The following is a 19,773-nucleotide window of genomic DNA, read 5'->3' on the forward strand; positions in this document are numbered from 1 at the left end:
AGCAGAATCAAATGCCAAGGGACACCATCCAGGATCCAAAAAGCGGCTTATGTGTTTCAAGTGTAAACCCGTATCCTCAGAGACAAATGATTTGGCTCTGAAGTAGAGGGTTTACCCTTGAAATGCGTAACACACTTTTTGGACCAAGGAAGACGTCCCTTTGGCATTAGGTTCTTCTGGGTTTCACCCACCACTGTACCACAAGGCAGTGGCCTGACATGCTCCACACACACATTGTTTGTGATTTGTTTTTTCATCAAGCTATCCTTGGGATAATGCACTAGGCTTGTGCCCTGTTTGTCTCTTTGCAGTTACTATTCAGACTATCCGAGCCATTTGAATGCAGCAAGGCTTTTTCATATCCCCTGGTGCTGTATCTATGCAAATATATGAATAGAGAAGAAGCAAGAAAGCGCTTCTAGTTGCAATAAGTCCAAAAGGTTTTAATAAAAACACACAGGAGTGATAAATCAACAGGCTCATCGATAGTACGTCTATGCGGGGCTCTTCTCACTGTATGTCAGCCTGCTGTAGCCCCCCCCCAACATGAGATGCCAAGATGGCTGCTGCTCTTCCAGGAATGCTGGAATGCATGCAAACCGGAAGTGACGTGGTTGTAGGGCGGTGACGCGTTTCGCAGCATGCTCCTTCTTCATCACAGAGCCCAAGGAGGAATGGAGCCACATAAATAGGAAAAAGGGCCAGGAAAAGGGCAGCACTGGAAATGAATATGTATACGCCCTTAGGGAGACCTGTTGGATTTATGCTTTGGATGTACTATCTCCTGGTGGTCTAAACGAGGACCTTGACATCAACACCATTATATAGAATCTATATTTATATTATATAACATCATTTATACTAATTCTATATGTGGTCTTTTCAGATTCTGCATTTACTGTACAAGTTATTTATAACGGGTGGTTGGCTTTTTGGCTTTCAGCTCTAATTTATAGCCATCTTCCACAAGTAAGTACATACCATAGAAACTAAGGTCCAGTCCATTTTTGGTTATAATGGTAATTGTGGTTTATGTATTTATTTTTTCCCCCTATTCATGCTTTCTGTGGCACGTCCACTATAAGGTTTAGATGCCATATTATTATATCTATAATAATTTCATGACTAATGCACCATAGATAGGCTTGTCCACTCCTACTTCCACCATTACCGATCCATACCACTCCCCACCCCTTAACCAAATAAACTTTACAAAACACATGACACCATTTGGAGTAAAATGGCCAACATGGCCTTTTATTAACAGCTTCACATTTTAAATACATCAACCATTCCTTATAACGGAAACCAAAGAATTGTTGTTGGTCTTCGAAGGCACCCCCAAGTTATCCAAAATGCACCTGCGGACAACCCTATACACTAGGCCTCCAGCCGCAACCATCCAGCTCGGAGACAACCATACTGTCCGCAGTGCAGCACCACCACCTTCCAGTTAAACCTCGGTTAACTGGGAATGTCCACCGGGCCCCCATACCACCGATGGGTCCCACACCATTGTTTGACCTTCCAAGATGAGAACCGCCTCCAAAGACCAACAACCGCCACAGCACGCTGGGTAAGCCCTTACCCATGCGTGCCACGCCACAAACGAACCACCCGTAGTATGCCGTCCTGCAGCTCCAGGGACCACAAATCCGTGCCCACCGCATTCAAATGCACTCCATCGCTTCGAAGGTACCGCCAAGTATCCACCTCCAACTCCACATGCCACACCACCACCATCCCCGGAAACTCCCGCCGCAACTGAAGAAAATCCAGCTTGACATCTCGAACCAGCTCCCGCATGGACCTACCCCCCAAATCATTGCCACCTGCGTGAAGCACCAAAACATCCGGTGGTCTATCCAGCCGCACAAAACGCTGCACCTCTGGCATAACACAACTCCACAACATGCCCGACACACCTATCCAGCGGACACAAACCTCCCCTCTATCCAACCCCAGCTGCCTGCCATTGGGCCGCACATCAGCCCGCCTGGCACCCCAAAACACATAAGAGTGACTCAGGATCCACACCAGGCACAACACTCCACCTGAAAGAAAAGAAAACAATACCTCCAGAACAATACATCCCAGGGACAAGACCGCAACTACCTCCCACAACCCAAAACAAACAAACACAGGACCGCCCACTAATCCCGCAACAAATGCGGATGAACGTACAGGCGAAATCTCTGGGAATCCCACCTACCGATGCGCTTCACCACATCATCCGACAGCCCCCACCTGGCCGCCTCCATAGCAGCCCCAATACGAAACGAGTGCGAAGCATACAAAGACGCATCCAAACCAGCAGCCGTCAAACACCGTTGAAAAACTGCCACAAATTGAAAACGCGTTAAAGGGGATCCATCATTGTGCCTGAAAAAGGACCCCCGCCCCCCGGGCGACGGGACAAAAATTCCCAAACCGCCCGAACCGGGCACACCAGTGACCCTGGAAGAGCGAAAAAACGCACCCTCGCACCCCGTCCCAATTGGTCTGTCTTAGACCGACGAACTAGCACCTTCACCCATTCACCGGAGCACACAACCTCCTCCACCAATAACCCCCCAAGAACCGATTTGGACGGACTAACGAGCTCCCCTATCCGCAATGCCCCAAAAAATGCCACCGCAAAGGCAGCCCGAAATAAGCACACCTCAAAATCCGAAGAACACACAGTCTGCAAATGCTCAAACAAAGACCCCAACAACTCAAAGGACACTGGACGACGAGAATCCTTACAGCGATGAACCCTCCGGTAACCCCGTAGAGCCTGTCGAACCCAAAAATCTTTCGTGAAATCCCGACATCTCCCGCTCCAAACTCCGCACCAAGAAGAACACTGCCACACGCACCTCCGGCCCCCAAGGATCAATATCGACTCGTTGTAACACATCCAGCCACTCCCGCCAGACCTTAGAGTATGCGGACCAAGTCGCCTCACTCACCGAACGCCGGATCCAGCCCGCAACGACTCCAAGGCAATCTCCCACAGCTGGTCAGGACAAGGAACCCCGTGTTGCTCCGCCGCCGGCGCCAACTCTCGGAATTTGTCCCACTGAAAGCGAGACAACGTGTCAGCCAAGGTGTTGTCAACCCAAGGGAGATGCACCGCATGGAGAAAAACATTCAGCTGCAAGCAGCGCAACACTGAATGGCGAAGCAAGGCCACCACCGGTCGTGAAGAAGCCGAGACCCGATTGATGACCTGAACCACCCCAAAATTGTCACAGTGAAAACGCACCTTTTGATTCCAAAAATTCTCCCCCCAAACCTCAACCGCCAACACCACTGGAAAAAGTTCCAACAGCACAAAGTTACGGAGAAAACTTGCCTCCCACCAGGAAGCCGGCCACAAGGCCGCACTCCACCGACCCCGGAAAAAAAACCCGTAGTCAAAATTGCTATCAGGGCCAGACATCCAAAGCGCCCGCCCGTTGAAAGAATTCAAAAAGGTGTGCCACAACTGCAAATCCTCCCGATGCTCCCGAGTCAGCCAAAGAAAATGAAAAGGGGAGGTAATCTCCGCCGTCGCCACCGCCAACCGGCGGCAAAACACTAGACCCATTGGCAGGATCCGACAAGCGAAATTAAGTTTTCCCAACAACGACTGCAAGGGCCGCAGCTGAATTTTTCGCTTACCCAGAACCGCACAAATTTCCCCCTGTAGGGCCAACAGCTTCTCTTCAGGCAGCCAGCACTCCATTGCGCCAGAATCCAAAACGATGCCCAAGAAAGTCATCACCGAAGCAGGGCCCTCCGTCTTATCAGCCGCCAAAGGAATCCCAAAACGTTCAGCAACGTGCTGCAATGTAGCAAGACCGCGCACACCCTGGAAGCCGGCGGACCCACGCAAAGAAAATCATCCAAATAATGGATGACCGAATTCACCCCCGAAACATCCCGAACCACCCACTCCACGAACGAACTGAACTTCTCGAAAAACGCACAAGAGATAGAACACCCCATGGGTAAGCACTTATCAATGTAAAACGCGCCCTGCCAATGGCAACCCAAAAAACTAAAACTGTCCGGATGAACCGGCAACAGCCGGAACGCCGACTCAATATCCGATTTCGCCATGAGCGCTCCGTGCCCATACCGACGAACCCAGAAAACGTCCGCATCAAAGGACGTGTAAGACACCGAACACGACTCTGGATCTATAGCGTCATTCACCGACCCCCCCTTAGGGAAGGACAGGTGGTGAATTAACCGAAACGCATTCGGCTCTTTTTTGGGCATAACCCCCAAGGGAGAAACTACCAGATCCGAAAACAGAGCACAAGCAAACGGACCACCCATGCGTCCTAACCCCATTTCCTTCCGCAACTTAGCCGAAACCACCTCAGCATGCTGCAAGGCCGACCGTAAATTCCGAGCTAAGGGAGGAATCAAAGTCAAAGTACATGGGATGCGAAAACCCTCCGAAAACCCTGCCGCCAGCAGCACCGCTGCAGCCCGATCAGGATATCTATTTAAGAAAGGCCCCATCCTTTCCACCCTCACCGACGTCGATCCTCTTACCCGCATGCTCTCCAGGAAGGCCTCTACCCGCTTGAAACAGCGCGACAAAGGATGGGAGCCCCCGCACCCAGAACACTCGTGCTTAAACCGGCAAGACCCTCCAAAACGACAAGTGCCCTCTTGGAACTGCCAGCAGAAACCCCTACGCTTGGCGGCCGATTGTCCCGGGGAAAACGAACCACCGGCCCCGCCCTAAAAAAACGGACCGGGGCCCTCGCCGGCGTCATGAGCCGCATCCAGAGGCCAATGTCCTTATGGTCCCAAAGCAATGACGGGCGAACAGCCCTCCGCTGCCGAAACTGCTCCTCGTACCGAAGCCACGCAGACCCACCATAAACCCTGTGAGCCTCACTAATGGCGTCCAGGTAACAGAACAATGCCGAGCAATGCTGCAGAGCTTTTTCCCCAATGACACTGGCCATGATTGCGAAAGCCTGCAACCAATTCGCAAAGGTACGGGGGATAAAACGAAAACGCCGCTTCTCCGCTTCCTCCCGCCTACTGTCATCAACCCGGGACCCATCTAACGGAAAACGCTCCAAAGGCAAAAGCGTGAATATAGCCACATACTCCCCTTTCCAAATTTTCTCCCGTACGTCCGACTGTAAATGCGCACCCAAAGGGCCCTCAAAACACACATACACTTCCCCCTTGGCAGAGTCCGCCACGCCGACAGGTCCGGACACCCCCGAACCCTCCCCCAAAACCGCGGAGGGAACCGTAGAGCCCATAGCCCCGGACTCTGCGGTAACCACCCCTGTCCCATAACTAAGTGGAGAAGAGACCCCCAGGCCCCGCACCACCCCGCTTTCCTGTCCAGGAACCACAAGCCCATCCCCACCGGCCGGCGGGAGCCATGCAGAAGCAGGCTCAGGGGTCCTAACACCGCCCCACTCCAGCCGCCGCAACAAGTCCCGCAAACCTGAAATCACCTCTCCGAGACCCCCACCAAAACCCGACAGGGGAACGCCGCCAACTAACGCCACCGAGGCTGTGCCCACAGGGGCGGCCTGACTGCCCCCCAGCAGATCCCATAACGCAGAAGAAAAGGAGACAGACTCAGGAACAGATAACTCACCAGGCTGCCCAGGAGATGCCCCATCAGCCGCGCACCCCTGCTCCACCGTTGAAGAGCGGCCAGCTGTCGCCCCCGCATCGGGTTCTGACAGCTCGCTCTCCCACCTCTCTTCCACCTCTCGACGTCTGGATGGCCTCCTGGTCCCAGGAGCCACGGGTCCCGCAGGGCTGTGCCGCTCCTGACTCCGTCTCCTGGCACCAGCCACGCTTGTCGCCGTCCCTGGGCTCCGTCCTGCAGCACAACCAGCTGCACTCCACCCAGTGCTGATCCTCTTCCTCTGTCTTCTTGGAGCTAGAGCTCCAGACTTCCCAGGGGGCCCGCCAGCCACATCAGGAGACAGCACGGCAGCCGCAGCCGAACGCCACCCACGCCGAGCACCCTGCCTGACAGGCACCATGTCAGCGGAGGAGCCGGTGACAGCACTTTCTCTTCTTCCTCCTCGCCACATGGGCGGGGGGAGGGGCTTCCTCACGAAACCCCACCCCCGAGCTCTGCCATTGCTGGGGATTCCTCTCGGCATCTCCGCTAGCAGAGGCAAGTGAGCGCCCTGCCAGCGGGGCCCCCAAGTCGGCGCTGAGCTCCTACAGGGGGTGGGGCCGGACTAAAGCGCTCCGGAGGCCTAGACCTCCGAGCACGTGGGCGCTCCCGCCCCCCTGCTGCTGATGACAAGCCCGGGTCTCCCAACAGATCAGAGACCCGGCCCTGCAGCCAGTCCATGCCCCTGTCTTCTGCTGCTTCCCGCAGCTGTGCCAAGATCCCCTCCATGCAGGTCTGATGGGTGGCAATATCAGGACCCAGCTAATGAAGCTCTGGTCCTTCCTCTCGTCCAGCTCCACTGACGCCCCCCCCACAGAACCCCCCACCCTAAGGTGCCACAGCCCCTCCTACACTCCACCTCTGCCAACCAGATCATCCCACTATCAACTCCCAACCCCCTGGAGCTAACTTTAACTCTTTCCGTTCCCCTTCACCACTCTGGGCCTAGTCATGTATGCCCTGCGCTATTTTTCATTCTTCCTTATCCGCTACGGGCATTTCTTGACTGTGAGGTCATTTTCTTTATTATATACCAGCACATCCATTCTATTTTGATCACTAGGCCGTGTTCCATCCCCCCCCTTGTTTTTCCCTACCTAAGTTATCCCATTGGTACATTATACTCTGGCTGAAATTTTATCTCTATCTTTATTTTTTTTCAATTAACTGCTAATGTGTTACTAACATATGTTTTAGATTTACAATCATGTGCAACTTTTGTATTGATCACTGTTGCTTTATGTACATTTTACCCATATATTGTAGCTGTCCATCTCACCTAAATGACATAATTACTTGTATTTTATAATATAGGATCCTAGTAAGATAAACACGTATTCTCCAACTTACTCTGTGCTGTAATCCATTTTGTTCAGATTTATTTCTCTTCATGTACATTCTGTGAAGAGCATGGGCCAGAACATTTACAGCCATCATCACACAGGCGGGCATATTTGTATAACGAGAAAATATTAATGACAAATCTGTTACCTTTGTACAAGGTTTTGCGGAAAAATTATACCTTGATTGGAAAATGTAATTTTTGTGTGAGTTTGGGGAAAGGCAGCGATACCCATAAATCCAAAAATCTTCCAGTATTGGGTCGGTTAGACAGTCGGAGATGTTGGCACCATCATCATAAATATTAATGCTTAAGTCTCCTCTTGGTTGCCACATAAACATGAAGCTGCAATTGAGTGGAGTCAAGTCATAGCTAATCATAATTCTTAATTTATTCCATGATTGTGGGAGAATAAATGTGATATTGTTTATAACAGAATGTATACCAGAAGCTAAATAAAAAAAGGTTATTGTAAAAGTTCCACATATTATGACAACCTCAGCTGATGATTCACTAACAGTTCTCCTTTTCTGAATATAAGGGGGTCTATCTGAAGTGAGTTGAATAATGTAATCTGTGCAGATCCCATGTAGTCTCATCATTTTACTCAGTTCCTGGGACTCATCATCACCACTGCCAACCCCTGATGATATTATTCCAACCCAGTTCCACCCAAAATGCTGCAAAATTTTAATAATAGCCGTGTAACGAGCCCCATCATCTGGTGTCATACGGAATAAAGTTGGAAAGCTTTTTCCATCACTCAGGCGACGGTCAGTGACTTGATAATTAATCTAGATGAAATGTTGGGAAATATTTTATTGGGTTGTTATTATTCAAACACTTTACATTGTTTCTGTGAATGCAGAACTTTCCTTATTCTCAATATGACAACATTCAGCACTTTATCTGCCATAGTCCTAATCCCGATAATCAGAGACTTCTGGGAAGTGTAAGCTGAAAGCAAAACTTTTCTACATCGTTAATCTGAGGATAAACTACAGGATCCATGAGCGATCACTAAGGGGCAGGGGCATTTAAAAGAAAAAGCCTGGGAAGACAGTGGGGAGTTGGAGAGAGATTTTGGAAGTTGAAGGTGCAAGTGATAGTTTGTGCTGAGCCACGCTGTTCCAGACTGGACCAGACTGGAGCAGAGGAAGCACAGCTGCTGGAGGAACTGGAGAGATTACTGTCAAAACGAGGCCGCCTCTAGGAAACCTGTTGGATCAAGAAACTTGAGAGTTGCTGCCATCATAGCCACATCTTAAGGCCCCCCACTACCTGCCCCCCATTGACTCTACTGATCGCCACGCAAGGATTGGATGAGAGGATTCCTGGCACACATATCATCATATTCAGTTATAATCAGCTTGCTACCATTCAGGTTCTTCAAGTTTCAGACTGCCATCCTTCATTCTGCCATCGTAATCTCTGCTTGCAGGTTGCCACTGTAATTAATTAATGTTATTTCCTTAACCTGTCAGTGGTCATAAAGTTATGGCTGATCGGTGTTCAAAATTCTACTTTTTGCAAAACTTTGCTTGCAGGTTGCCAAACCGAATTAACCCCTTGTTCCCTGCTAAGCAAAGTGTGTTTCAAGTGACTACATCCACTTCTGTCCAAGCCATCTAATGAGGTTGCTGTCAGGGTCCTGTCCATGGCAGACGTTCTGGAAGATCTGGCATTTTTGTCAGTACCCTGCAAGGCTGCAGAAGCACACATCAGCCTCAGTTTGGTGCCAGATGGCCTTTATAAAGAGGCTCATCACTTCCTCAAGTTGCTGGATGATCTCCAGCTCCCCGTGCCCTGTTCCTGGTTCCTGTGATTTTGACCTGTGATTTCCTGTTACCGACTCGTCTTGCTCCTGGACCTGTCTACTCTGCTTAACCCCTGATCTGACCTCGGCTTGGCTTACGGATACTCTCTCTCTCTCTCGCTCCTCTGTGTATGACCTCGGCTATCCCATCTGACTATGTCTGCTCTGATTCCCACCTGTTACCTGATCTTGGCTTGAATCGGCTATCCAGTAAATTTCTAAATCCCCGAAGGGCTTGCATACCACGCACAGGCACCTCCTGTCTGCAGACCTATCTCTGTACATCAGCTTTGCTTCTGGGTGTGTCACCAACCAGCACTCCTAAAGGTGACCTGTGCCACTTTGGGCCTGACTCCCGCTGTCCCACTCTCAGGGGAGTCCGGAACTTAGCCGCAAAGGAAGCCCTTTCTCCATTGGCCTCCATCACCAGATATGTGATAGTTTCCTTTGTGGTTATTATCAAGCTTATCTTAGAGTCCATCAAGACCATAGAATCACTCCCTTAAAGTGACTTTGCTCACATCACATCTCAAGTTAAACTGGCCTACTGCTTCATATTCTAGACAGAGTGACTTTTTTCCAACAGCTACATATCTTAAATTAACTTCAGCCCACCGCTCCTCATTCTGAAGTGAAAGTTGTCAGCCACCTCACCTCACCTTACCTAAAGTGATTTGTGCCAACGAGTCTGTCTCTCAAAAGAGAAATATACTGTTCATCGCACTACCAAAAGAGACAGCACCTTGCATTGAGCACCAAAGCATGGTCCCAGCCAAGCCGACAGAAGAGCCAAAATTTCAGATTGTTTTATATTCAGAGTTTATTCTTTTTGGAGACACTGGTTGCAGGTGTTTTACTCAATTCTCAAGATTAAACTAAGACTCTCCTGACTGACGGCCTACAAGTGAGCTAGCCAGTCTAATTAAGCCATTAATTATTTGCAGTTGTCATATGATCTGCTGTGATTGGTCACAGCTATCACACGGTACCAGCAGCTGGCCAGTACAGTGATCTGTCATAGACACAGCCAATGACAGATTGCAACTGCAGCACAGCGTGGAGCATACCGGGAGGACGTCATGTGACGTCAACCCGGAACGACGAAAGCCCTGCTGGAAGTGTTTAACCAACATAGATATTATTAGTAATATAACCATTTTACTCACTGGGTTCAACACTTTCCCTAGATGTTAAGAGGACCTACAGGATAATAGGTTGTTGACAAGTACAGGCAGAAACCACAAATAGTATGGTATAAAAGTAAGATGTTTCCTTCAACCGTATATTACAGAAAGGGAAGAAGATGCACAATGTTATGACAAGTAGGTTGTCAGAAGTCAAATTATTCAGAACGACTTTAGAGCAACAAAAAAAAAAAAAAGAGAGACAGACAATTATAATGAAAGTGCAAGCCTTCCTACATTGGAAAGAATTTTAAATACCACAATACCACATTCTCAAAAAATTAGTCTCCCAGATTCAAACAGCACTACATCAAGGGTGGTAATAGTGTATCCAACCAACGTGTGAAATGCCTCAAAGGAGCCCAGCCGGGTCCACATACTGTATAAACCACAATAATTATGTATACATTTTAAAAGAGCAGACATCCCACCTCAACTACATTGCAATCACCATCCATCAAGAATCAGACCCAATATCTCCATGAAACCTCACTACAAACCACACAGATGCCAGCGGGGCTATATACAGTATGTAATCATATATCCACCTTCTAACAATAGTAAATCCATCCACTCCAAAACACTCAATGCAACTTGTGCACACACACTTCCAATCATTCATATAGCCACACACAGGCACCCACAATACCCACAACTGCACCCAACCCTGTCCCAAAACGATGTTCATATGTGTGGCAACACACACACCTGCCCAAAGGACCCACCATTGGTAACATACACCATCCCTTACCCTGGCAAACACAAACACCTCTGAAACCCAGCCCTCCCCCTCCAACACACAGGCACCCACAATACCCACAACTGCACCCAACCCTGTCCCAAAACGATGTTCACATGTGTGGCAACACACACACCTGCCCAAAGGACCCACCATTGGTAACATACACCATCCTTTACCCTGGCAAACACAAACACCCCTGAAACCCAGCCCTCCCCCTCCAACACACAGGCACCCACAATACCCACAACTGCACCCAACCCTGTCCCAAAACGATGTTCATATGTGTGGCAACACACACACCTGCTCAAAGGACCCACCATTGGTAACATACAATTTCCATTAGCCGATCCCATGCTTGTGCTCATAGGCATGCACACCCGCCACTAGATTTGCACCTAATGAGCTATTTAAAAAGTTCTGCTGCTCTAGGACTTTGCATTCTGCTACTTGATACCTCTTTCTGTGCTTGATCTCCTGTTGCCGTCCTGATCCATCTGACTATGCTTGAATGGTGCATGAACCGACCCCTGGCTTGCTCTTGACTATGTCTCTGCTTGATCCACCTGTCTGTTTGCTTACCATTGCCAACCCCAGCTTGAATCTGACTAATCTTCTGCCTGCTACTCTGTTTCTGATGTGCCCGCTAGTGTGTGACCCAGCTTGCCTGACCCTGGTACCTTTTTCATAGGCTTTTTTGAGTTTGGGCAAGGACACAGGGGCCCCATAATCCCCTATTGCCCGGGGGCCCCATGAGTTGTCAGTCCGCCCCTGAGCACAAGGCCTTCAATGAAGGACAAGATGGTGTTGAAGATGAACAGGATGCCCCTTTTTGTCAAAAACAGAACAGAATGTGGATGCGGTGAGGTCTGGTTTCAACTGTGACTGACGGGAAATTGCCAAGGCAATTGTTCATGAAATCATGAACATGAGAAGAGTGTGCGGAAAACTTGTTCCAAAGAACTTGACACCTGATCAGAAGGAACGCTGTCAACTCATTTGCCAAGACCTGTTGGCCTGCTTGGAAAGAGAGCCTGATCTTTTGAGTTGAGTGATCACAGGAGATGAATCCTGAGTGTTTAAGTATGATCCCAAAATGAAGAAACAAAGTTCAAAATGGCACACACCCTCATCCCCTTACCCCAAGAAAGCTTGAATGAGCAAATCAAAAGTCAAATCAATGGTCATTGTTTTTTCTTTTATTCACATGGAATTGTCTATAAGGAATTTGTACCTACTGGTCAAACTGTGAATCAAAGATTTTACCTGGAAGTTCTTGGTCGCTTGAGACAAAGAGGTTTTTATGTGCATTCTGAGACCATCTCAACATGGATCCTTCATCATGACAATGCTCCAAGCCACAGTACTTTGGCTGTCAGAGAGTTTTTGGCTGAAAAACACATCAGGGTACTTCTACTTCTTCTAAAAGCCATTGTTTTGTTGAATTACTTGTATGTTATGGGTCATTGTTGCATGACCCAAACTATTGCATCACCCATCCTCTGCGGAGCTTCAGTTGGCGGACAGATGGTCGTACGTTTTCCTGCAAAATGTCTTGATAAACTCTGGAATTCATTTTCCCATCAATGACAACAATCCGTCCAGGCCCTGAGGCAGCAAACCAGCCCCAAACCATGATGCTCCCTCCGCCATGTTTTACAGTGGGGATGAGGTTTTGATGTTGGTGTGCTGTGCCTTTTTTTCTCCACACATAGTGTTGTGTGTTCTTCCCAAACAACTCAATCTTGGTTTCATCTGTCCACAGTATATTTTGCCAGTAGTGCTGTGGAACATCCAGGTGCTCTTTTGCAAACTTCAAACGTGCTGCAATATTCTTTTTGGACAGCAATGGCTTCCACCGTGGTGTCCTCCCATGTACTCCATTCTTGTTTAATGTTTTCCTTATTGTAGATGTGTCAACAAAAATGTTAGCTTGTGCCAGAGATTTCTGTAGGTCTTTAGCTGACACTCTGGGATTCTTCTTTACCTCATGCAGCATTCTGCGCTGTGCTCTTGCAGTCATTTTTACAGGACGACCACGCCTAGGGAGAGTAGCAACAGTGCTAAACTTTCTCCATTTGTAGACAGTCTGTCTTACCATGGACACATGAACATCAAGGCTCAAGGAGATACTTTTGTAACCCTTTCCAGCTTTATGCAAGTCAACAATTCTTGATCGTAGGTCTTCTGAGAGCTCTTTTCTGCGAGGCATGGTTCACATCAGACAGTGCTTCTTGAAACCAGTAAACCCAAAACAGGTGTGTGTTTTTTAAGGGCAGGACAGCTGTCAGCAACACATCCAATATCATCACACTGATTGGAGTCAAGGTTGGCTCACTCCTGGCTCCAATTAGCTCTGGGAGAAGTCATTAAGCTAGGGCCTCACATACTTTTTCCTCCCTGCACTGTGAATGTTTACATGTTATGTGCAATTAAACCATGGCAACATCTAATGTTTGTGTAGTATTATGTTCAGCAGACTGTGTTCTTCTATTGTTGTGACTTACATGACGTTCAGAGCACATTTTATGCCCAATTCATGCAAAACTCCACGTAATCCCAAGGGGTTCACATACTTTATCTTGCAACTGTATAGCCGGGAATCCCCAACCATGTAAACAAAGGATGGGAATGATGGCCGACATCACTGATGGTCTTATTTGGTTAGTAATGTCAGCCATCATCCCCACCCTTGTGTTCAGCTCAGGGAGGTGTTGTTGACCTCTAGAAGTATGATGGGGTAGGGACATGTTGGAAGGTTCAGCTGTTTTTTCTTTCAGCACTCAGAGGGCATCAATTATTCTGATTTACCAGGAACTGCATCTTTGGACAATGTGATTGATGATGGATTTATAGCTTCTTTTTTTTTATAAGGGACTTGTGTTTTTCTGAATGAGTAGAGGCACTATGGTTTGGTATTGATTTTAGAGGAATCCCACCTTTTTAACAGCAAAAGTAACAGAACAAATTGCTGGTAATTTTCAAAATATGTAATAACAAAATGAATAATTTTTAAAAAATAAAGGAAACTTGCAGGGAAATGGAAATGATTGGCAATTTAAATGGCATTTATTTCTTTGTAAATATCACTAAACCCTAGAGATGTGCTACTTCACAAGCAGGTTTAGAGGAACTCTGAAGAAAGTTTTCTAAAGGAATAGTGTAAATATAATATTTCACTTTAAGCAATAATAGAATCACTGCTCCTCACAAAACTGCATTTTCTAGAACTTTTTGTGCATTGGAACATTATTTAACTTGCTCATCTGAACTAAGAATGTAGCCAATAAATACCATCCCAAGTGGAACTGTAGGTATGTTCAACAATCAGTCAGTGGAAAGGAGCAATTATAGAAGGGAGAAGAAAGCAAAGAATGAAATAACAGAAATCTAGAATGAGGAGGAATAGTATGGGGAGAAGAAGAGTGGAGAAATAAAGAACTGGTGTCCTTGAGTGCCAGTCAGGACCTGAACTCCATCCGCCCATTGCCCAGAGCCTGGAAGTAGTTAAGTTATACTAAGATGAACGGGGGGGGGGGGGTGTTCAGTAACATGACTATATTTCTACCTCATTGTTTTTGTCAGCTGAATCATTAATGATGGCTCTATGACATTCCATCCTCTTGACATCTCTGACCCTGGAATGGAAGTGAAGACATGTCATTTGCATTGCTTCATCCATTATCCAAAAATGAGAAACAATCCCCTTGTTTTGTGATTTATTTGAATGATTCATGCATATATCTTCTAAAAAGGCTTTGCTTTGCTATGCTTCATACTGGTTAAGTGGATGGACTTTTGATTCCTTTTGGCCTCCATCAACATAACCTGTCAGATTTACGTTCCTTTTGGTCTCCAAACTACTCCATAAATCTGTTGTTTACATGCCCTGCACTAATGATGACCAACAATCCTGATATTTCTTCAAGCACAATGACAGAAATGACTCTATAACTTTGGGTTCTATCTATCCTGTAAACCAGTTGCCCTGGATGTACACTTGACCAGGGGATCATACAAGGGATGAATTGAATGGAAACATATTACAAACTATTTTTTTTCCTGTGTTTACTCCAATTAAATAGTACCCTACTCATTCACAAAAACATTGTAAACAGTAAATAAACACATGTGAGCTACTCCAAGCTGGATAGTAGAAATAAAATCACCCCTCCGGCAAGGAAATGGAGCAGGTGTCCCAAAGCAATTTCCAGTATAGGAGATAAAAGCGGACTCCTCTCCACTGACCTCAGGAGTCAGAAGCATGGATGGTTTGGCTTGGCTTCAGCCACCGCTCCGGCCATGCCCTCTGATGCCTTTCTCCCTGCCCACTGGAGATTGATCACAGATCACACCAGCTGCTGACCCATCAAATAAAAAAAGCCAACTGAGATAACCTGCTCCATATACTATACTTTGCCAAGTGAATGTAAACAAAGGTACAGGGATGGTGGCTTCCAACTACCGAACAACCAGCCTGCATCAGTGTAGTAATATCACTGCAAAAGTTATCACTTATGAGTTCCATCTCAAGCCATCTAGTTTGCCAATTTTTCAAATGCCGAACAGATAAAATTCAGACCAAGTTCTATCTGTGAAGCCAGCAGTATTGCCAATTTGAGGTGCTGGGCATGTTGGTGAATTGGGGGCATTTTTCCTTCCCCTCCAGTAGCTGAGGAAGAGACATCTGACATAAGAAGGGTGCTTCTGGAAATGGCAATGTGGGTGTAGGAAAGCTACTCATTTAATAGCCTTCACTTGACCCTTCTCAGCCTGGCCACATGGCGCTCTTTCCAGCTTGATGTGGAATATTCTAAGCCTCTAAAACCTTTTGGGAGACATCCCTCCCAGTCAATAAAGGTCACATATGAGAAAAATTGTATATTATTGTAGAGGGGTGGATACAGAAAGTGGGGAACATAGAGAAAAAATGCTGGACTTTTGCTGATGACTTGTCTCAATAAGTTTCTGCTCCAACTGAGCTCTGTGGTATAGAGTTATTGTTACATAGTTAGGTTGAAAAGACACTAGTACAATTCAACCAATGGAAAAGAGAAAAAACAGGAAAAAAAGGGAAAAAAAACACACACAAATATAAAGTTTCCATACACACAGTCCTATACCCACAGCTGATCAAGAGGATCAAATAAAGCATGATCCAATTTGCTCCAGAAGGGGAAAAAAATCCTTCTTGATTCCCCAAGAGGCAATCACACATTCCCTGGATCAACTAGCTCTGGTATTATTACTTATAAATATTACCTAGTTGCCGACCGCAGATAGCCGAATGACGGCTACACTGCGGCCAGTCAGTTCTGGGAGAGCGTCATATGACTTCCTCCCAGAACGCGCTCTCCTGCGCGCCCCCGGGGGCGTGTACCTGGCGATCTCCATGATCCTACGGACACAGCTGATCACACGATGTGGTAAAAGGCCAATCACAGCGGCCTTTTACCATGTGATCAGCCGTGTCCAATGACACGCTGATCACAGGGAAATGCAATTGCCGATCCTCGGCTGCACTTTCCTCACGCTGTCAGGTCGTGAGGAAAGTACTGCCGAGAACCGGCAGTTGTTGGAGCGGGGATCGGCACCGATCATCAGGGCACTGATGATCAGTGCCCTGATGATTGATGCCCAGCAGTGCCACCCACCAGTTCTGCCCACTTGTGCCTAGCAGTGCACCCACCTGTGCCCAGCAGTGCAACAACCTGTGCCCACCAGTGCCACCCAGCAGTGCCACACACCTGTGCCCACCAATGCCACCCAGCAGTGCCACAAACCTGTGCCCAACAGTGCCACCCAGAAGTGTCACCTACCTGTGCCCACCAGTACCACCCACCTGTGCCTACCAGTGCCACCCACCAGTGCCCATCAGTGCAGCCCAGCAGTGCTTCCAGTCAGTGCCACCAGTCAGTGCCCAGCGTTTGTGCCAGTCAGTGCCCAGCGGTTGTGCCAGTCAGTGCCTAACAGTGCCGCCAGTCAATACCTAGCAGTGCCGCCAGTCAGTGCCCAGCAGTGATGCCAGTCAGTGCTGTCTATCAGTGCTGTCTATCAGTGCCGCCTATCAGTGCCGCCTATCAGTGCTGCCTATCTGTGCTACCTCATTAATGCTGCCTATCAGTGCTGCCTATCAGTGCCCATCAGTGCTGCCTATCAGTGCCCATCAGTGCTGCCTCATCAACACACATCAGTGAAGGAGAAAAATTACCTGTTTGCAAAATTTTATAATACAAACAAAGAAACTTTTTTTTTTAATTTTTTGCTCTTTTTTTGTTTATAGCGCAAAAAGTAAAGCACTCAGCGGCGAGTACGTACCACCAAAATAAAGCTCTATTTGTGTCATCTTCTGTATTTTGTTTGGTAGAGAGTTCCACCCCCTCTAATCTGGTGCCCAGGGAGTGGAGGTCATCACGTAGGTCAGAAAGGGCAGTGGTGAATGTAATCTTGATGTCGGCTGCCACAGCATGGAGATCTCTCAGTGATAGGGCATGAGATTCAGAGGAGAGATCTTGTTGGGGGACAGTGTCTGGCTCTGTGTCAGAGGCTGTGCTCTGTGAGCTGGCTGCAGATACAGAGGGAGGCGGGGAGGGAGAGGGAGAGGGGGATGCCTGCGGCCTGTCCCTCTGCTGGGAGCGGAATAGCCCCTTTATATGTCTTGCCTGCTGCTGACTAGGGGCCCGGGGGGAACGGGACCAGGATCCAGATGTGTTCCTGTCCGGTTTCCCCATCTCTCTAAGCCCTGCGCTCACCCGATCCTCTGTGCAGGGAAGCAGGATGTCTCCGGCTGGCAGGAGCTCCGTGCTTAAGTGGCCATCTTGGATTGTGGCAGACCATGCCCCCGACCTATAAATGTTATATTCAGTTATATTCTGTGTATCCAAGAAAGAATCCAGGACTTTCCTACAGCAATTTACTGAGCTGGCCACAACCAACTCTTGAGGGAGTCTATTCCACATTCTCACAGCTCTTACTGTGAAGAAACCTTTCCATATTTGGAGATTACATCTCTTTTCCTGCAGACATAAAGAGCGCCCCCTTGTCCTCTGTGACGACCTTTTGCGGCCCATTCAAACCTAAAGCAGTGAGATGCAGCTTGCTGCAGTTGGATGGATTTTCTACTGCACTCCAAATGTATAGACAGTCCAAAATCCTGGCAATCCTATGGGCAGAGTTCACACTATTGCACTGCAGTCAAAGAAAGTAGAGCAAGCTGCATTTTTCCACACTGCAACTGCATGTGAACGAGCAAGAACGCATTGCAAACACACAGCACCTCAAAGGACAAAGAAGAAGAAGGAAGTGGCCTCAAAGGAAATACATGAAAGACAAACCCAAAAATGCAAAGAAAAAAGCACTGCAGAATGCAGAGCAAAATTAATGCGAACACACTTTAAAAGTATTAAAATGCGCAGACATAAAAACACAGAGCTGACATGCATTTCCAGTGTAAAGGGGCCCTTAGAGTGAAAATTCTACACCAAGTTCGCTATAAGGACCATTGATGTATTTATACATGGAGATCATATCCCCCCCTTATGTATTATACATGGAGATCATATCCCCCTTATGTATTATATATGGAGATCATATCCCCCCTTATGTATTATACATGGAGATCATATCCCCCCTTATGTATTATACATAGATATCATATCCATCCTTATGTATTATACATGGAGATCATATCCCCCCCTTATGTATTATACATGGAGATCATATCCCCCTTATGTATTATACATGGAGATCATATCCCCCCTTATGTATTATACATGGAGATCACATCCCCCCTTATGTATTATACATGGAGATCATATCGCCCCTTATGTATTATACATGGAGATCATATCCCCCCTTATGTATTATACATGGTGATCATATCCCCCCTTATGTATTATACATGGAGATCATATCCCCCCCTTATGTATTATACATGGAGATCATATCCCCCCTTATGTATTATACATGGAGATCATATCCCCCCCTATGTATTATACATGGAGATCATATCCCCCTTATGTATTATATATGGAGATCATATCCCCCCTTATGTATTATACATGGAGATCATATCCCCCTTATGTATTATACATAGAGATCATATCCATCCTTATGTATTATACATGGAGATCATATCCCCCCTTATGTATTATATATGGAGATCATATCCCCCTTATGTATTATACATGGAGATCATATCCCCCCTTATGTATTATACATGGAGATCCTATCCCCCCTTTTGTATTATACATGGAGATCATATCCCCCCTTATGTATTATACATGGAGATCATATCCCCCCTTATGTATTATACATGGAGATCATATCCCCCCTTATGTATTATACATGGAGATCCTATCCCCCCTTATGTATTATACATGGAGATCATATCCCCCCTTATGTATTATACATGGAGATCATATCCCCACTTATGTATTATACATGGTGATCATATCCCCCTTATGTATTATACATGGAGATCATATCCCCCCTTATGTATTATACATGGTGATCATATCCCCCTTATGTATTATACATGGAGATCATATCCCCCCTTATGTATTATACATGGAGATCATATCCCCCCTTATGTATTATACATGGAGATCATATCCCCACTTATGTATTATACATGGAGATCATATCCCCCTTATGTATTATACATGGAGATCATATCCCCACTTATGTATTATACATGGAGATCATATCCCCCCCCTTATGTATTACACATGGTGACTAGAGATGAGCGAATTATTCAAAAATTCGGTTCGGCTGATTCGCCGAATTCGCCGAATAAATTCGCTTCGAGCCGAATATATTCGCTGCGAATTTAACTTATAAAAGGGTGTTTCTAGGCTTCAGAGAGCCTTTATATTAGTGCTGAACACTGTACCTTTAATTTAAATGCCCTTGGAGTCTGCTGGGGAAGAGAAATAATACTGTCAGGCAGTATGACATGCAGATGAGTGCCGTTGATCTTAGAATCACCGCACACTTCACTCATTTGGGCAGTCACGGGGCCAAAACCAGAGTGTGGAGCCACAG

The 19,773-nt window shown here is 46.9% G+C and overlaps 1 protein-coding gene across 1 annotated transcript in view; it reads right to left on the bottom strand.

Annotated features, from left to right (window-relative positions):
• The window catches only part of LOC149452308 (vomeronasal type-2 receptor 116-like), a 139,938-nt gene that overhangs the window by 40,123 nt on the left and 80,042 nt on the right, over positions 1 to 19,773 (bottom strand). The window contains exon 3 of the mRNA XM_089689527.1: positions 6,998 to 7,783. Within this exon, the coding sequence (XP_089545653.1) occupies positions 6,998 to 7,783 (786 nt within the window). The remainder of the gene's footprint in view (positions 1 to 6,997; positions 7,784 to 19,773) is intronic.

This window comes from Staurois parvus, unplaced genomic scaffold, assembly GCF_062004578.1.
Source record: "Staurois parvus isolate SC_StPar_1 unplaced genomic scaffold, SC_StPar_1.0 ptg000483l, whole genome shotgun sequence".
In the NCBI taxonomy this organism is placed as follows: domain Eukaryota; kingdom Metazoa; phylum Chordata; class Amphibia; order Anura; family Ranidae; genus Staurois; species Staurois parvus.